General features: G+C 39.2%; 1 protein-coding gene across 1 annotated transcript in view; it reads right to left on the bottom strand.

The window, feature by feature from the left end:
* Nucleotides 1-14,707: 14,707 nt before the first annotated feature.
* The window catches only part of IPO11 (importin 11), a 511,812-nt gene continuing 510,837 nt past the window's right edge, over nucleotides 14,708-15,682 (bottom strand). Inside the window, exon 30 of the mRNA XM_075839216.1 lies at nucleotides 14,708-15,030. Coding sequence (XP_075695331.1) covers nucleotides 14,866-15,030 — 165 coding nt within the window. The 3' untranslated portion in view covers nucleotides 14,708-14,865. The remainder of the gene's footprint in view (nucleotides 15,031-15,682) is intronic.

Genomic DNA, 15,682 nt, shown 5'->3' on the forward strand with positions numbered 1-15,682 from the left:
AGCCTAAAAATTCTAGACTGTTCATGACTTTGACAGTGGGCAAACTTACAAAATCAGCAAGGGATCAAATACTTATTTCCTTCACTGTATATACACATACATATATATATATATATATATATATATATATATACACACATACTTACATACATATATATATACACTACCGTTCAAAAGTTTGGGGTCACCCAGACAATTTTGTGTTTTTCATGAAAACTCACACTTATATTTATCAAATGAGTTGCAAAATGACTAGAAAATATAGTCAAGACATTGAGGTTAGAAATAATGATTTTTATTTCAAATAATAATTTTCTCCTTCAAACTTTGCTTTCGTCAAAGAATGCTTTATTTGCAGCAATTACAGCATTGCAGACCTTTAGCATTCTAGCTGTTAATTTGCTGAGGTAATCGGGAGAAATTTCACCCCATGCTTCCAGAAGCCCCTCCCACAAGTTGGATTGGCTTGATGGGCACTTCTTGCGTACCATACGGTCAAGCTGCTCCCACAACAGCTCTATGGGGTTGAGATCTGGTGACTGCGCTGGCCACTCCATTACAGATAGAATACCAGCTGCCTGCTTCTTCCCTAAATAGTTTTTGCATAATTTGGAGGTGTGCTTTGGGTCATTGTCCTGTTGTAGGATGAAATTGGCTCCAATCCAGCGCTGTCCACAGGGTATGGCATGGCATTGCAAAATGGAGTGATAGCCTTCCTTATTCAAAATCCCTTTTACCTTGTACAAATCTCCCACTTTAGCAGCACCAAAGCAACCCCAGACCATCACATTGCCTCCACCATGCTTGACAGATGGCGCCAGGCACTCTTCCAGCAACTTTTCAGTTGTTCTGCGTCTCACAAATGTTCTTCTGTGTGATCCAAACACCTCAAACTTCGATTCGTCTGTCCATAACACTTTTTTCCAATCTTCCTCTGTCCAATGTCTGTGTGCTTTTGCCCATATTAAACTTTTCCTTTTATTAGCCAGTCTCAGATATGGCTTTTTCTTTGCCACTCTGCCCTGAAGGCCAGCATCCCGGAGTCGCCTCTTCACTGTAGACGTTGACACTGGCGTTTTGCGGGTACTATTTAATGAAGCTGTCAGTTGAGGACCTGTGATGCGTCTATTTCTCAAACTAGAGACTCTAATGTACTTGTCTTGTTGCTCAGTTGTGCAGCGGAGCCTCCCACTTCTCTTTCTACTCTGGTTGGAGTCTGTTTGTGCTGTCCTCTGAAGGGAGTAGTACACACCGTTGTAGGAAATCTTCAGTTTCTTGGCAATTTCTCGCATGGAATAGCCTTCTTTTCTAAGAACAAGAATAGACTGTCGAGTTTCACATGAAAACTCTCTTTTTCTAGCCATTTTGAGAGTTTAATCGAACCCACAAATCTAATGGTCCAGATTCTCAATTAGCTCAAAGGAAGGTCAGTTTTATAGCTCCTCTAAACAGCAAAACTGTTTACAGCGGTGCTAACATAATTGCAAGAGGGTTTTCAAGTGTTTTCTAATCATCCATTAGCCTTCTAACACAGTTAGCAAACACAATGTACCATTAGAACACTGGAGTGATGGTTGCTGGAAATGGGCCTCTATACACCTATGTAGATATTGCATTAAAAACCAGACGTTTGCAGCTAGAATAGTCATATAGCACATTAACAATGTATAGAGTGTATTTCTGATTAATTGAATGTTATCTTCATTGAAAACAACTGTGCTTTTCTTGCAAAAATAAGGAAATTTCTAAGTGACCCTAAACTTTTGAACGGTAGTGTATATACACATATATATATATATATATATATATATATATACATACACACATACATATACACACACACACACACACATATATATATATATATACACACACATATATACATACACACACACACACACACACACACACACATATACATATATATATATATATATACACACACACACACATACATACATATATATATATATATATACACACACATATATACAGATATACACACATATATATACATATATACATATACACACATATATACATATACACACATATATGCATATACACACACACACATATATACATATACACACACACACACATATATACATATACACACACACATATATATATATATATATATATATATACACACATATATATTCATATATATGTATAATTTAATAAGAACGTGCGCAGTCTTAATACATCTCCCCCATGGAGTTTATATACTTTAGTATAGTGCAAAATTTCCCTCCAGATATATTCTGTTGCCCAAAGTAATATCAGGAGTGTAGAAACGCTCATGCACACTGGGTGTTACTGTTTCCATAGCAAGCATACAGCTGGAGAGTATTGTGCACGAGTCAAATTAATTAGAATTGGACTCGTGCATGATACTCTTCAGGCATTGTACATTTTCTGCGGCAACAGTACCTGCCAGCGTGCAGGAGCATCTCTCCATGCTCTATGTTAGTTAGGGCTGGAGAGTATAACTGGAGGGGCACTTTAAGTTAGAATAGAAAAAAACAGTTTCTTCCATTCAACAGTAGGAACATCCTTAGGGTATGTAGGGTGAGAGGCAATAGCAGGGCGACCTGAATATCTATGGGGGAGCTATATGTGGGGCACAAACTACAGGGGAGGCTATATGTGGGACACTATCTTCAGGGGGGCTATATGTGGGACACTATCTACAAGGGGGGCTATATGTAGGGCACAATCTACAGGGCGCTATATGTGGGGCACTATATACAGGTGGTGCTATGTGTGGGGCACTATGTACAGGGGGCAATATGTAGAGTGCTATCTACAGGGGTGGCTATATGTAGAGCGCTATCTACAGGGGATAATATGTGGGGCACTATCTACAGGGGGCTATATGTGAGACACTATCTACAAGGGGCTGTATGTGGGTACTATCTACAGGGGTATCTATGGGGGGCACTATCTACAGGGAGCACTGTGTGTGTGGGACACAGTGTATGGTGTTATTATAATTGGGGACAGAGTGTATGGTGCTATTATAATCATGGACACAGTGTATGGTTCTATTATAATCGGGGACACGGTGTATTGTGCTATTATAATTAGAGGTGCAGTGTATGGCACTATTATATTTAGGTGCGTAGTGTGAGGCACCGTGAGAATTTTATCTGCGTTTATAGGTGTAGAAGTGTTTGAAAAGTGAGAAGCTGAAGACATCTGTGCGGCAAACTGCAGAAATGGGCTGTGGCCGCAAGAAGTCATCATAGACGTCTGGACCAGAAGGAGGAAAAAAAGAGAAAAAGAACAACTAGAATCTGAAAAGACGTCACCAGTGAGTCACTTAATGTAAATGTTTATTCTGGCTCTAATCAGTACTGTAGTCACTGTATGATCTGCAGCGTGATGATGGGTGCTATGATTTTTTTGTGAAATAGCAACTCCCAGTATATCCTTACCATTGTTCGGGTCATGCTGGGAGCAGTAGTTTTACACCATACAAACCTATATGGCAGGGGTAGCATGGCTGGTATATAAAGTGATGATGAGGTTTATATACAGGAATGTTGGTGGTTATATACAGGAATTATGGTTGTTATATTCAGGGATGAGGGTTGTTATATACAGGGATGATGGGTAGTCCAGCCATCATTCCTGCATTAACCCCCATCATCCCTGTGTATATCAGCCATCATCCACTTATATAACCCCAATCATATGATTCCAGCTCTGCTTTTTTTTTCCTGGACACCCCCGTTCCAGAGATATGGTCCACTGTGTTGTTGGCTCCCTATATGCTAATTTGCTGTAGTTAGCCAAGAGCAGGTGGAGCTAGCTTCCCTGCCTCTGATACTGACCAATTAGCGCGAGGCTGCTTGAGGGTAGTTAACACCCTGTTGGCTAACTACAGCAAATTAGCATATAGGGTGCCAACAAAACAGTGGGCCATCTCTCTGGAAAGGAGGGTCCAGGAAACAAAACAGCAATAATTCTGGAATCAGGGAGACCGCGATATTCAAGTCAGTAACTTACATTGGAGGGAGGCATCTTGTGAGGCAAAGCTATGTCGAAGGTTTCACTTAAAATCCACAATGTGTCGAGTTATAAATATATTACCATTTAATGATGCTGAAAATAAAACTAATTTACTAGAGAATGTTTGGAATATTGGGCATCAATCCCATTCTTTTCTCGATTTATTCCAAATAACGTATCATGTTGTTCCTTGTTGCTGGGATTATTAGCACCCAGTATTGTGTTAGAAAATATATTACATATTTTGACATCCTTAAAAAAAGTGGTTGATTTGGAAGACATAAATGTTGTTTGGTCATCACTTATAATGGTTGGGATAATTTTAATCAACTGATTCACCATATGAATCAACAGCTAGAGGATCTTTATCTGATTTCAAAATAAGCATAATTAGTGCTTCATTATTTGACCTTGGAAGCGTTCTCCCTTGAAATTAATTATTGAATACTATAAGATATTGAAGAATCGCGTTACTAAAGTTGACATAAATATCCAATGACAAGCCATCTCACGCAGGTGCTTTACCACAAGGAAGTTGAGAAATAGCCACCTGCAGCTCCACCATGAAAATTAGAGTCTAGAAGATTTCTTGTGAATTCAACTTATCGAAGTATAAGAAAAGATCTTTATGAGAATAAGTAGGAACAGAGGTATACTATGTAGATTAGTAGTCTCAAAATTCTTCAAAGATTTCTAATTATTGACAATATTTCCTCTAGAAGTTCTAATTGAGCATATCTTCACAGGAGAAGAAGAGTTTTTAATCATATTAGACAGTATTTTACCCGACCTAACACCTTCAATGAAAGTAGCTTCATTTTTAATATCACATTGCCCAACTTGACGCTTATACAGTTCATATACATTTTGTGCCTCTAAAAACACTTGTTTATTATCATGTTAGGTAGTGATTCCATTTTTAAATATTAATCAGAAATTATTTTTCATGTTTTCCTTTCGCTAATTTACATTCACTTACTTTATTTCAGTAGAGCTCCTCTAAAGAAGGTTTTAAACGCGTCCCACCATAATTATGAAATTGAGGATTCAAAATTGAAAAAAAATCACAGATGGTGCTGGAAAGACCAACCCTATCCTCAAATAGACCAAGCCAAGTTGGATTAAATAATTTAAAAAAAACTATACGCACGACATAAGCTACGTTTACGGTGGAAACTAAATTAATTATGATCTAACAGGCCGTGAGTAGTATATTTAATTCTCTGGACAGAGGATATAGCTATCTCATTGCATATAAGGAAACCATTACGGGAAAAAGACCCATGGGTTTTAGAATGGCGGGAAAACTGACTTTTCCCTGGATATCTCATTTGACAAAGATCTTACCACCCAACCTCCAATATAAATGTCAATAACGTCGTAGATGGCTCACCTGTAGACATGTTGGCAGATATTGACAGCCTATCTAGACTTAGATTTAAAACTGAATTAAAAACGTAAAAAATTATAAAGGGCAATAGAGTCTAAAAAAATAAAATATGTAGTGTAGTTAATATCTCTAATGAAAAGGGGGGCGGTATAAACAGGGCCGGCTCCAGGTTTAGGGAGGCCCTTGGGCAACAGAGCCTTAGTGGGCCCCTTTGCGGTGCAACTCGGGTGGCCGCGGTATAAAAGCACAAACTAGACAGTGAATATGAATTTATACCACTGACAAAACCCTATAGCATAGGACTACCAAAATACAACAATTCATTGACAAAACTCCCGCTAAGATTTTAAGGGGTTATCCGTCCTTTCAAAATTGATGGCCTATCCTTAGGATAAGCCATCCATTTTCAATCTCTGGTGGTACAACTGTCGGTACCCCCCAGATCAGCTGGCTCCTGACATGTAAACATTTCTGGGAGACCAGAGATTGAAAATGGACCTATAATTAAGGATAGGCCATCAAGTTTGAAAAGATGGCTAACCCTTTTAACTTTAAATGAAACACCTTAAAATACCAAAAGATAAACATTATTTTCAGTGATCAATGGCAAAGAAACCCTAGAACAAGATACATACAATGTCAGAATTTATCAAACAATGCCAGAAGGATGTAACCGTGGATCACTTACCATTTACATGTAAGTCATGGGCCAATGAATCCACATAGTTTCTGCGATGTGTGAATCTTGATGTAGCTGTTACACAGAGGATGTGATTTCCGGAAGACCTAGTATCTGTAGGCTTGAGTATTTCCGTACCTGGAGGAATTAGAGGTAAACGTGATGTTGATAAACTGCCTCTACGAATACCACCTATACTGTCCCTTACAGGGCATCAACCCCCCAAAAAAGGCGACCTTTATGAAAACAGTTATGGATCAGCTTTAGTACCAACCAACTTTGTACTTCCTACACAGTAGTACCTCCCTATGTGCTCCCATACAGTAGTAATTTCCCCTTTTCCCCCGCAAGAATAGTAGTTCTCTTTTGTGCCCCTAAATATTAGTTGTGTCCCTATATATTAGTTAGGCGCCCTTTGTGTCCCTATATACTTTTTAGGTCTCCTTTGTGCCCCCTTATATTAGTTAGGCCCAGGGGCATTGCTAGGGTCTTAAAAGATCAGGGGCACAAGCCCTAAGACATATATACAGTGAAGGAAATAAGTATTTGATCTCTTGCTGATTTTGTAAGTTTGCCCACTGTCAAAGACATGAACAGTCTAGAATTTTTAGGATAGGTTAATTTTACCAGTGAGAGATAGATTATATTTAAAAAAAACAGAAAATCACATTGTCAAAATTATTTATATTTATTTGCATTGTGCACAGAGAAATAAGTATTTGATCCCTTTGGCAAACAAGACTTAATACTTGGTGGCAAAACCCTTGTTGGCAAGCACAGCAGTCAGATGTTTTTTGTAGTTGATGATGAGGTTTGCACACATGTTAGATGGAATTTTAGCCCACTCCTCTTTGCAGATCATCTGTAAATCATTAAGATTTCGAGGCTGTCGCTTGGCAACTCGGATCTTCAGCTCCCTCCATAAGTTTTCGATGGGATTAAGGTCTGGAGACTGGCTAGGCCACTCCATGACCTTAGTGTGCTTCTTTTTGAGCCACTCCTTTGTTGCCTTGGCTGTATGTTTCGGGTCATTGTCGTGCTGGAAGACCCAGCCACGAGCCATTTTTAATGTCCTGGTGGAGGGAAGGAGGTTGTCACTCAGGATTTGACGGTACATGGCTCCATCCATTCTCCCATTGATGCGGTGAAGTAGTCCTGTGCCCTTAGCAGAGAAACACCCCCAAAACATGTTTCCACCTCCATGCTTGACAGTGGGGACGATGTTCTTTGGGTTATAGGCAGCATTTCTCTTCCTCCAAACACGGCGAGTTGAGTTAATGCCAAAGAGCTCAATTTTAGTCTCATCTGACCACAGCACCTTCTCCCAATCACTCTCAGAATCATCCAGATGTTCATTTGCAAACTTCAGACGGGCCTGTACATGTGCCTTCTTGAGCAGGGGGAACTTGCGGGCACTGCAGGATTTTAATCCATTACTGCGTAATGTATTACCAATGGTTTTCTTGGTTACTGTGGTCCCAGCTGCCTTGAGATCATTAACAAGTTCCCCCCGTGTAGTTTTCGGCTGAGCTCTCACCTTCCTCAGGATCAAGGATACCCCACGAGGTGAGATTTTGCATGGAGCCCCAGATCGTTGTCGATTGACAGTCATTTTGTATGTCTTCCATTTTCTTACTATTGCACCAACAGTTGTCTCCTTCTCACCCAGCGTCTTACTTATGGTTTTGTAGCCCATTCCAGCCTTGTGCAGGTCTATGATCTTGTCCCTGACATCCTTAGAAAGCTCTTTGGTCTTGCCCATGTTGTAGAGGTTAGAGTCAGACTGATTAATTGAGTCTGTGGACAGGAGTCTTTTATACAGGTGACCATTTAAGACAGCTGTCTTTAATGCAGGCACCAAGTTGATTTGGAGCGTGTAACTGGTCTGGAGGAGGCTGAACTCTTAATGGTTGGTAGGGGATCAAATACTTATTTCTCTGTGCACAATGCAAATAAATATATATAATTTTGACTATGTGATTTTCTTTTTTAAAAATTCTAGACTGTTCATGACTTTGACAGTGGGCAAACTTACAAAATCAGCAAGGGATCAAATACTTATTTCCTTCACTGTATACCCCCCTCCCCCCGAAAAATAAATACATTTTTACATACATATCAGAGATAGCATATCTATAAGACTAAGGCTCCTACAGCTACACTCAGTAGACAGTATCATACATGATAGGCCTAGATACATGGCCCAGCAGACAGTATCAGACATGATATACTTAGATACGGGGCCCAAGCAGTAAGTATCCTTGTACTAACATACGTCCACCCCACCAAAAAAATGTGTGTGTGTGTGTGTATATATATATATATATATATATATATATACATATATATATATAATTGCTTTTGTTTTGTTATGTGTTACTAATTTTTTTTGTGTGTTTGTGTTTTTTACAGGTTCGGATGTTGGACTACTTCGGATTCGAGGACTACTTCGATGGCGGCTTTTTTTATTCTCAATAAAATCGTTAAGGTGGGATGTTTTTTTTTTAATTTCAATAAAATATTTTTTCGATGTCCTTGTCTTTTCTTAAACTTTATTACTACACCTTAGTAATGGCTGCTGGCTGATTGACAACATCCATTACTAAGGCAGGGCTTAATGTTAGCCAGTGCAGAGGCTAACACTAAACCACATTTTTACCCATTCCCCACCACCACCAGGGGTGCCGGGAAGAGCCGGGTACAATCCAGTACACAACCATCTGTAGTGACGGTCGGGCACTGGGACAAAAGGCAAGTAATGCCAGGCTGCTGCTGCTGTGTTGTATCTGGCTGGTTATGAAAAATGGGGGGTCATTTTTTCAATTTAAAAAAAAATAATAATTACGTGGGGTCCCTCCCATTTTTCATAACCAGCCAGACACAACACAGCAGCAGCAGCCTGGCATTACCAGTGTGGGAAGGGACACTGTTTCTGGCCTTTCCCAGCTTAATAATACCAGACTGCGGCTGCCCCAGTGCCCGACCGTCGCTACACTTGGTCGTGTACTGGATTGTACCCGACTCTTCCCGACACCCCTGGTGGTGGTGGGTACCGGGGTAATAATGGGGGGTTAGTGTTAGCCTCTGCACCGGCTAACACTAAGCTCTGCCTCAGTAATGGACGCTGTCAATCAGCCAGTGGCCATTACTGAAGCGGTAGTAATAAAAGTGTAAAAGAAAATACAAGGACAGAGAAAAAATATTTTATTGAAATAAAAAAAAAAAAAACACAATCCTTATTAACCATTTTATTGAAAATAAAAAAAGCAATCATCGAAGTAGTCCTCAAATCCGACGTAGTCCAACAACCGAACATGTAACAAAACACACACAAAAAAACCCTATTAGGAACACATGTGGTAGGCTTAGATACAGGGCCAATGTGTGATACTGTCTGTTAGAACATGTATCTAAGCCACAAGGTAGGCTTAGATACAGGGCCCCAGCAGACAGTAATCTTATACAGTATAAGATTACAGTCTGCTGGGGCCCTGCATCTAAGCCTGCTATGTGGTAGGCTTAGATACAGGGCCCATCAGACAGTATCATACATGGACATACATACATACATATAGAAGTTAGTCCGTTGTTCTCCCATGTAAAAGTCAAGTGAGCCCCCAGTTTCTGCCCTGCCCTGCCCTAGTTTGGTGCCTTTGCTTCAATAAAAATAATTAAAACAAACTCACCTAACACGTTCCCACGATGAGCTGAACGGTCCTGACTTCGTCACTGTCTTCTCACTAGCACTTGACTTGGCGCCGCTCACATCCACAATAACATAGCGGTGCGGCGAAGTCGCACAGATGACGTAATCGCATCAGCGTGACACGAATACGTCATCTGCGCCGCAACGCTAGGTTGTTATGGATGTGAGAGGCGGGGCCTCCGATCTGCTCCACTGTAATCTGCTGCTGCGCACCACGGACGGGTACAGTTCGTTTAAGCAGGTGGGTATCGTAAAGCAGTGGGCCCCTACAAGAGCAGTGGGCCCCGGCACTTGCCCAGGTTTGCCGCGTGCTGACGCCAGCCTAGGTATACATATATATACACCCGCTGGGATACATGTTAGGCCATTTTTACTGGCAATGCAAAAAAATGAACTGCCCCTCTGAATCAATTCAATGCACATAAATTCACGCATCTTCCTCAATATATAATCTTGGTCTGATGGTCTATCTCAACATATATGTTATCTTGACATGTGTGGCACGTGATGACTAACTTTTATTAAAAAACATAAGATTTTGCAATACTGTAACACGAGATGTCTATGCTATCTGTGTCTATGTGTGGCCACCCAGTTGTTGTGATGTGTAAGGTGACCATTCTAGGGATTTTCTAGCATTTCGCGATATTGTATCGAATTGGTTTTTAGAGAAATTAGAGTCAATAAACCAAATTCAAGCAAAGGTAAGTGTGGACACATCTGTATTTCAATATTTAGTTTTGAATGTAAGATGTGCAATTGTGGTCATCTCTTTTCTTTAGAAATCCCCAAAAATCTCACATTGTGCTTACTCTCTCTTCAAAGTGATTTTTTTTTCTTTAAACTTTTGCATGTCATCGCTAATAAACTGCATCTCCTTCTTCAAATTGCTAATGTTTTTAGATGGTGCAACAATAGATGCGTTGCACTCATATATTGCGTTCAACATATCACCTATAGAAGCTTTAGATTGAATAATAGCAGTCCCTGGTAAATTATGGCTTGTAGTCACTATATTCTGCTTTTAAAGCGGTTTTGTATGGCCACCACCTATTTTCTTGTCAACTTTTTTTTGGAGGGGTCAGGTTAAAAAATTCATTTGTTCATAGCAGCGGAATTAAGTTCCTCCTTTTTTCTAGAGTTCATATTATACAAATTTAGGCAGAACGCAAATAACTATTGCAGGAAAATGTCGGTATGCCAGAGTGTTGAATCAAAAACAAACAGCAGTCTCGTGTACAGATCAGAATTCTTCAAAAAACTCAATCCTTGTTTTCCTGGATGTTCGCAAGTTATTATTGCAGAACATTGATAGCTTGTAACCTTATTTGCATCGATTTTTAATGCCAAACATGGAATGTTCTATTAGCTCAGAACCGCAAAGTAATGCGGATCCTCATATTAAAAACTTGAAAAGAAAATTATAGTAATTTATATATATATATATATATATATATATATATATATATATATATATATATATAAACAAACTGAAATCTACAGTGGTTACGCTAAATCTTGTAACCAGACAATTTGGTATTAATTGGTGTAATGTTGGCCATAACATCTGGCTGATTGAACCTGTTCCCATATTTCAAATTACAAAAACTTTAGCAAAGTACTTTAATTATTCAAGCTGTCTGTACCTTAAAGGGGTTACCAAACAAAATAATTTTCATGCCAAAAACCTTGCTTCCAGGTGCTGCTGCTAATCTGTGCTGCTTGGGGAGTCACTTTGAGCAGAATCCGTTTATCCCCCTCTTTATTTTCAGGCAGCAGAAAATAAAGTCCCTTCTTACATTTCCTGCAGATAGGTAATGTGGGATCCAAATTAGTAAAAGTACAATATACTACATGGAGAAAAGTATTGGGACACATACACATTACCCCCCTTCAATAGACATTAATATGCAGTTGGTCCCTCCTGACCTCTCATTTGCAGCAAAAACAACCTCCACTCTTCTGGGAAGGTTTTCTACAAGATTTTTAAATGTGTCTGTGGTCATTTTTGCCCATTCATCCAGAAGAGCTTTATGAAGTCATACATTGATGTTGGGCAAGAGGGCCTGGCTCGCAATCTCCATGCTAGTTTGTCACAAAGGTGTTTGATGGGGCTGAGGTTAAGGCTCTGTGCGGGCCAGTAAAGATCTTCCACACCAAATTCTCCCAACCATGACCTTATGGACCTGTGACTTGGGGCACAGTCACTCTGGAACAGAAAAGGGACTCTTTTTGCTCATAGAGAGCCTTCCTGGAAGAGTGGATGCTGTTTTACCTTCAAAAGGGGGGACCAAATTCATATTACTGCCTATGGATTTAGAATGGAGTATTATAAAATCTCCTCCAGGTGTAATGTGTAGGTGTCCCAATACTTTTGTCCATGCAATCAATAAATGAAACTGCTGTTAAGGGGCTTTTGGAAACTGACATGAAACAAACCAATAGCATGTAGCTTCATTGTATTACACTGTATGATGGCCCAGTGTGATTTGTAAGTTAAGGATGTGTGTAGAATTACTAATAGTAAAAGAGCATTAGCCTGAAAGAGTGAGCCATGATAGAAGCCATAGTGAGCCATAGTTTGTTAGAAATCCTTATGGTAAATTCTCATTAATAATTATGATGTAACGTGTGTAACAGCTGGTGCTTGAAGTTGAATAACAGGACATTTTCTAAAAAGAGAATAAACCGTTTTGCAACCATTTTTATATATTTCAGTGCAGCTAATATAAAAAAAATGAAAACGTTTTGACTAAAATATCCTACTATCTTGTGTATACAGCTCCCATGTAGAACTATGAATGGCCACAGTCTAAATGGCTCTACATGTTTTACTACCCTTATTTTAGAGCGTCAACCAATGGCACGTGAGGCTGTGTGAGAGACAGTCTAATTAAAGGCTCAATTCTAAGCTTTCTTTTACCAGAGAAACTAAAATTGTATCCCCATCCCTCTTTAGAAATGGAAAATAAGATCAGGTACATGTTGTTGTGAAAAGCTACAAGAAAGAGGAGTCTATGATCCACCAGTATCAATATAAAACGTATAAATTTTATTGAATGCAAAGTATAAAAAACACTCCTTAAAAACCAAGATGATTGCCACAGGATGGAAGAATAGATACCAGGCAGCAGATAGGCTATACAGACTTGGGTACTAAATAAATTGTATCAATGCATTAAACACTATACATGAATATCATCAAGCATGAGAGGCAAAATCCCAACATATATTGTAAAACCCACATCTAAAGTGGTAATGATCATAGGGAGCCACCCTACGTTAATATCACAATGCAAATAGCTATAAAACAGCAAAAGATGAAGATGTAAAAGTGTGTAGACAGTATGTTATGCCTGAGAGCGTCCTGCCCATCAGTGTAGGGAATATATATATATATATATGTGTATATGGCCACCACGTATTTTTATGTACTGTCATGTTACCATGTATTGTTGCAATTTATCATTAATAAAGATTTCTACTTTTTACAATATGTGGTAATTATATATATATATATATATATATATATATATATATATATTATATATAAGGTCAAGCAAATAGTAGGAGCAGCGCAGTGCAAAAAACCGAAAACGGCTGGTCCTAGCTTCAAATAGAGGAGTGACACGCTCCTCATGAATATACAAAAAATAGAGCCCAGAAGCAGCACTCAAATAGCAAAAAATGTGAATTTATTCACCCAACAAAGCAAACCAACCGCTGCCATCCTGCACCCTGCTGCTGCGCTGTCAGCATAGTGGCACACTCTTGAAGTGCCAGCGCACACCAAGTGCCCTGTGAGCCTACTTAATCCTGCCTCTGACATCCAGCAGCAACAAGGTTCTCCTGGTTCTTGTGATTTTGTGAAGGTTATTCGTTTACTTGGTTTTGACTCAGCTTGCTCCTGACTATGTTACCTGATCATTGCCTACCCTGGCCCATACCCATTTACTCATGTTGTAAGTACTGTACTTTGCTAACCCTAACCTCAGTTTCACACGAATACGCTTCCGCCTATCGTCCTAATACCTAGTGCTTCGGAAATATAGTCTGCTCACAAGTCTCTCTAACTCTAGGGAAGTGAACTGGGGATCCCCCTAGAAAACTCCAAACCACCATGTAGGAGCTTCAAGGAAAAGAATTGAAAATGCCTCAGACTCTGCTTTACGGTTTAGCAGCCACCAAAATCCGCTAGCAACTCATCGGGTCCACTAGCAGTCCGCTGGTCTGTCCATGACAACATGATGTCAGTTAAAGTTAACTTATCAGTATTCATAATTTCAATTAAAACAATTCCCCAACACCAAAGATTGTCCTACATCCCCAAATCTGCACTGATCCTCCACCATACTGGACTCATCCATGTAGATATGGTTGGAAGAGTCTTTTCTTGTTTGGTGGTGTACATACTGCCCTCTGTTACTCCAAACTTCTCACATTTGGACTTATTAGTGCATAAACTCTTTCTCCACGTCTCAGATTTAAAGTTTCAATGTTCACATTTTTTCTTGTCTATTTTTCTCTTTCAGTAACAGCTTCTTGAAGACTACACATTCGTTCAGACCCAAAGAATTGAGTCTTATAATGGAATGATAGACAGGAACCCCTGTGGAGCTTCATTTTCTCATATCTGGAAGATGAAATCTTTACGTACTGAGTATTTGGTGGTCACAGTTCTGGTGGTCTAACAAGTCTTGTATGGTTGTTAGGAGTCTCAATTTCTCTATATTTTAATAATTGTTTAACTCCTGTTTTGCGAACTCTACTGTAGAACTGAATGATAATACGTTTGGCTGCTTTCTTTTTTTTTTTTACCGTCAGCTCTTCACTCTGATTCTGGGACCTAGAAAAACACTGACAAGTCCATAAGGTATAATCACAAAATAACATAGGCGTCTGTGATGACAAGTCCTTTGTAAGCTCTTTTTTTATTACATTTCTCAATTTCAAACAAATTACAATGTTATTTCCCGAATAATTGAAACAAAAACAACTTTTCAAAATGTCATCTTTATTAAAGTAACTCCTTGTCACATGATTTTGTAACAAATTTTTCTTGTATATTTTTTAGAATCCCTGTAAAAACTCTTGCAGCTGCTTCACTATTTCCGTATCTACCGTTTCCATCAGTGACCGAAATCCTTCATCTCCCAGTAATTCCTGCTGTGCCTTCAGTTTCTCATAGACAAACTGCTGGAGAGATACTGCATGAACTGGGTCTCTTAAAGCAATCTAGCAATGGGAAAAAAAGAAAGAAGAAACTTGTATTATTAAACAGCGAAGGCAAAACATTCACATATTTCTTTCTCCGCTATAAATGCTGGAAAAGTTGTGTTGTCTCACTGCTGCCTGGACTGAGATGAGCCATAAGAAAACACAGGAAAAAAAGCCGCCAGCACACGTCTTGTGCGTCCTCTAACGCTCCACTTATCCATCTCTGCATGCTGACATGATGTCATGATGTCATGTCAACGATTACATCATTATGACGTACACATTACACACACACACACACCAATAAATTCATACACATTACACACACACACACACACACACACACACACACACACACCAATAAATTCATACACATTACACACATACATACACATTACACACATGTCTAAAATGAATGTTACACTAGACAGTTGCTTTAAGAAATATTAATAAATCACCAGTAGACACGCAGCTCCCAGAGATACTAACATACAAGGGAAAGATGATCAGACATTATTCTCCTATTACAAAATCAATCCACATGCTTATATTTTAGATATTACTGAGAATTTATTGCAAGAAAAGTAGGATCCATAACAAATAAACTGAATCCCGGGCCCTACCACAAGATGCTATGGTGGGCCCATCATTCAACAAGCAGACAATGACA

Source organism: Rhinoderma darwinii, chromosome 1, assembly GCF_050947455.1.
Source record: "Rhinoderma darwinii isolate aRhiDar2 chromosome 1, aRhiDar2.hap1, whole genome shotgun sequence".
Classification (NCBI taxonomy): domain Eukaryota; kingdom Metazoa; phylum Chordata; class Amphibia; order Anura; family Rhinodermatidae; genus Rhinoderma; species Rhinoderma darwinii.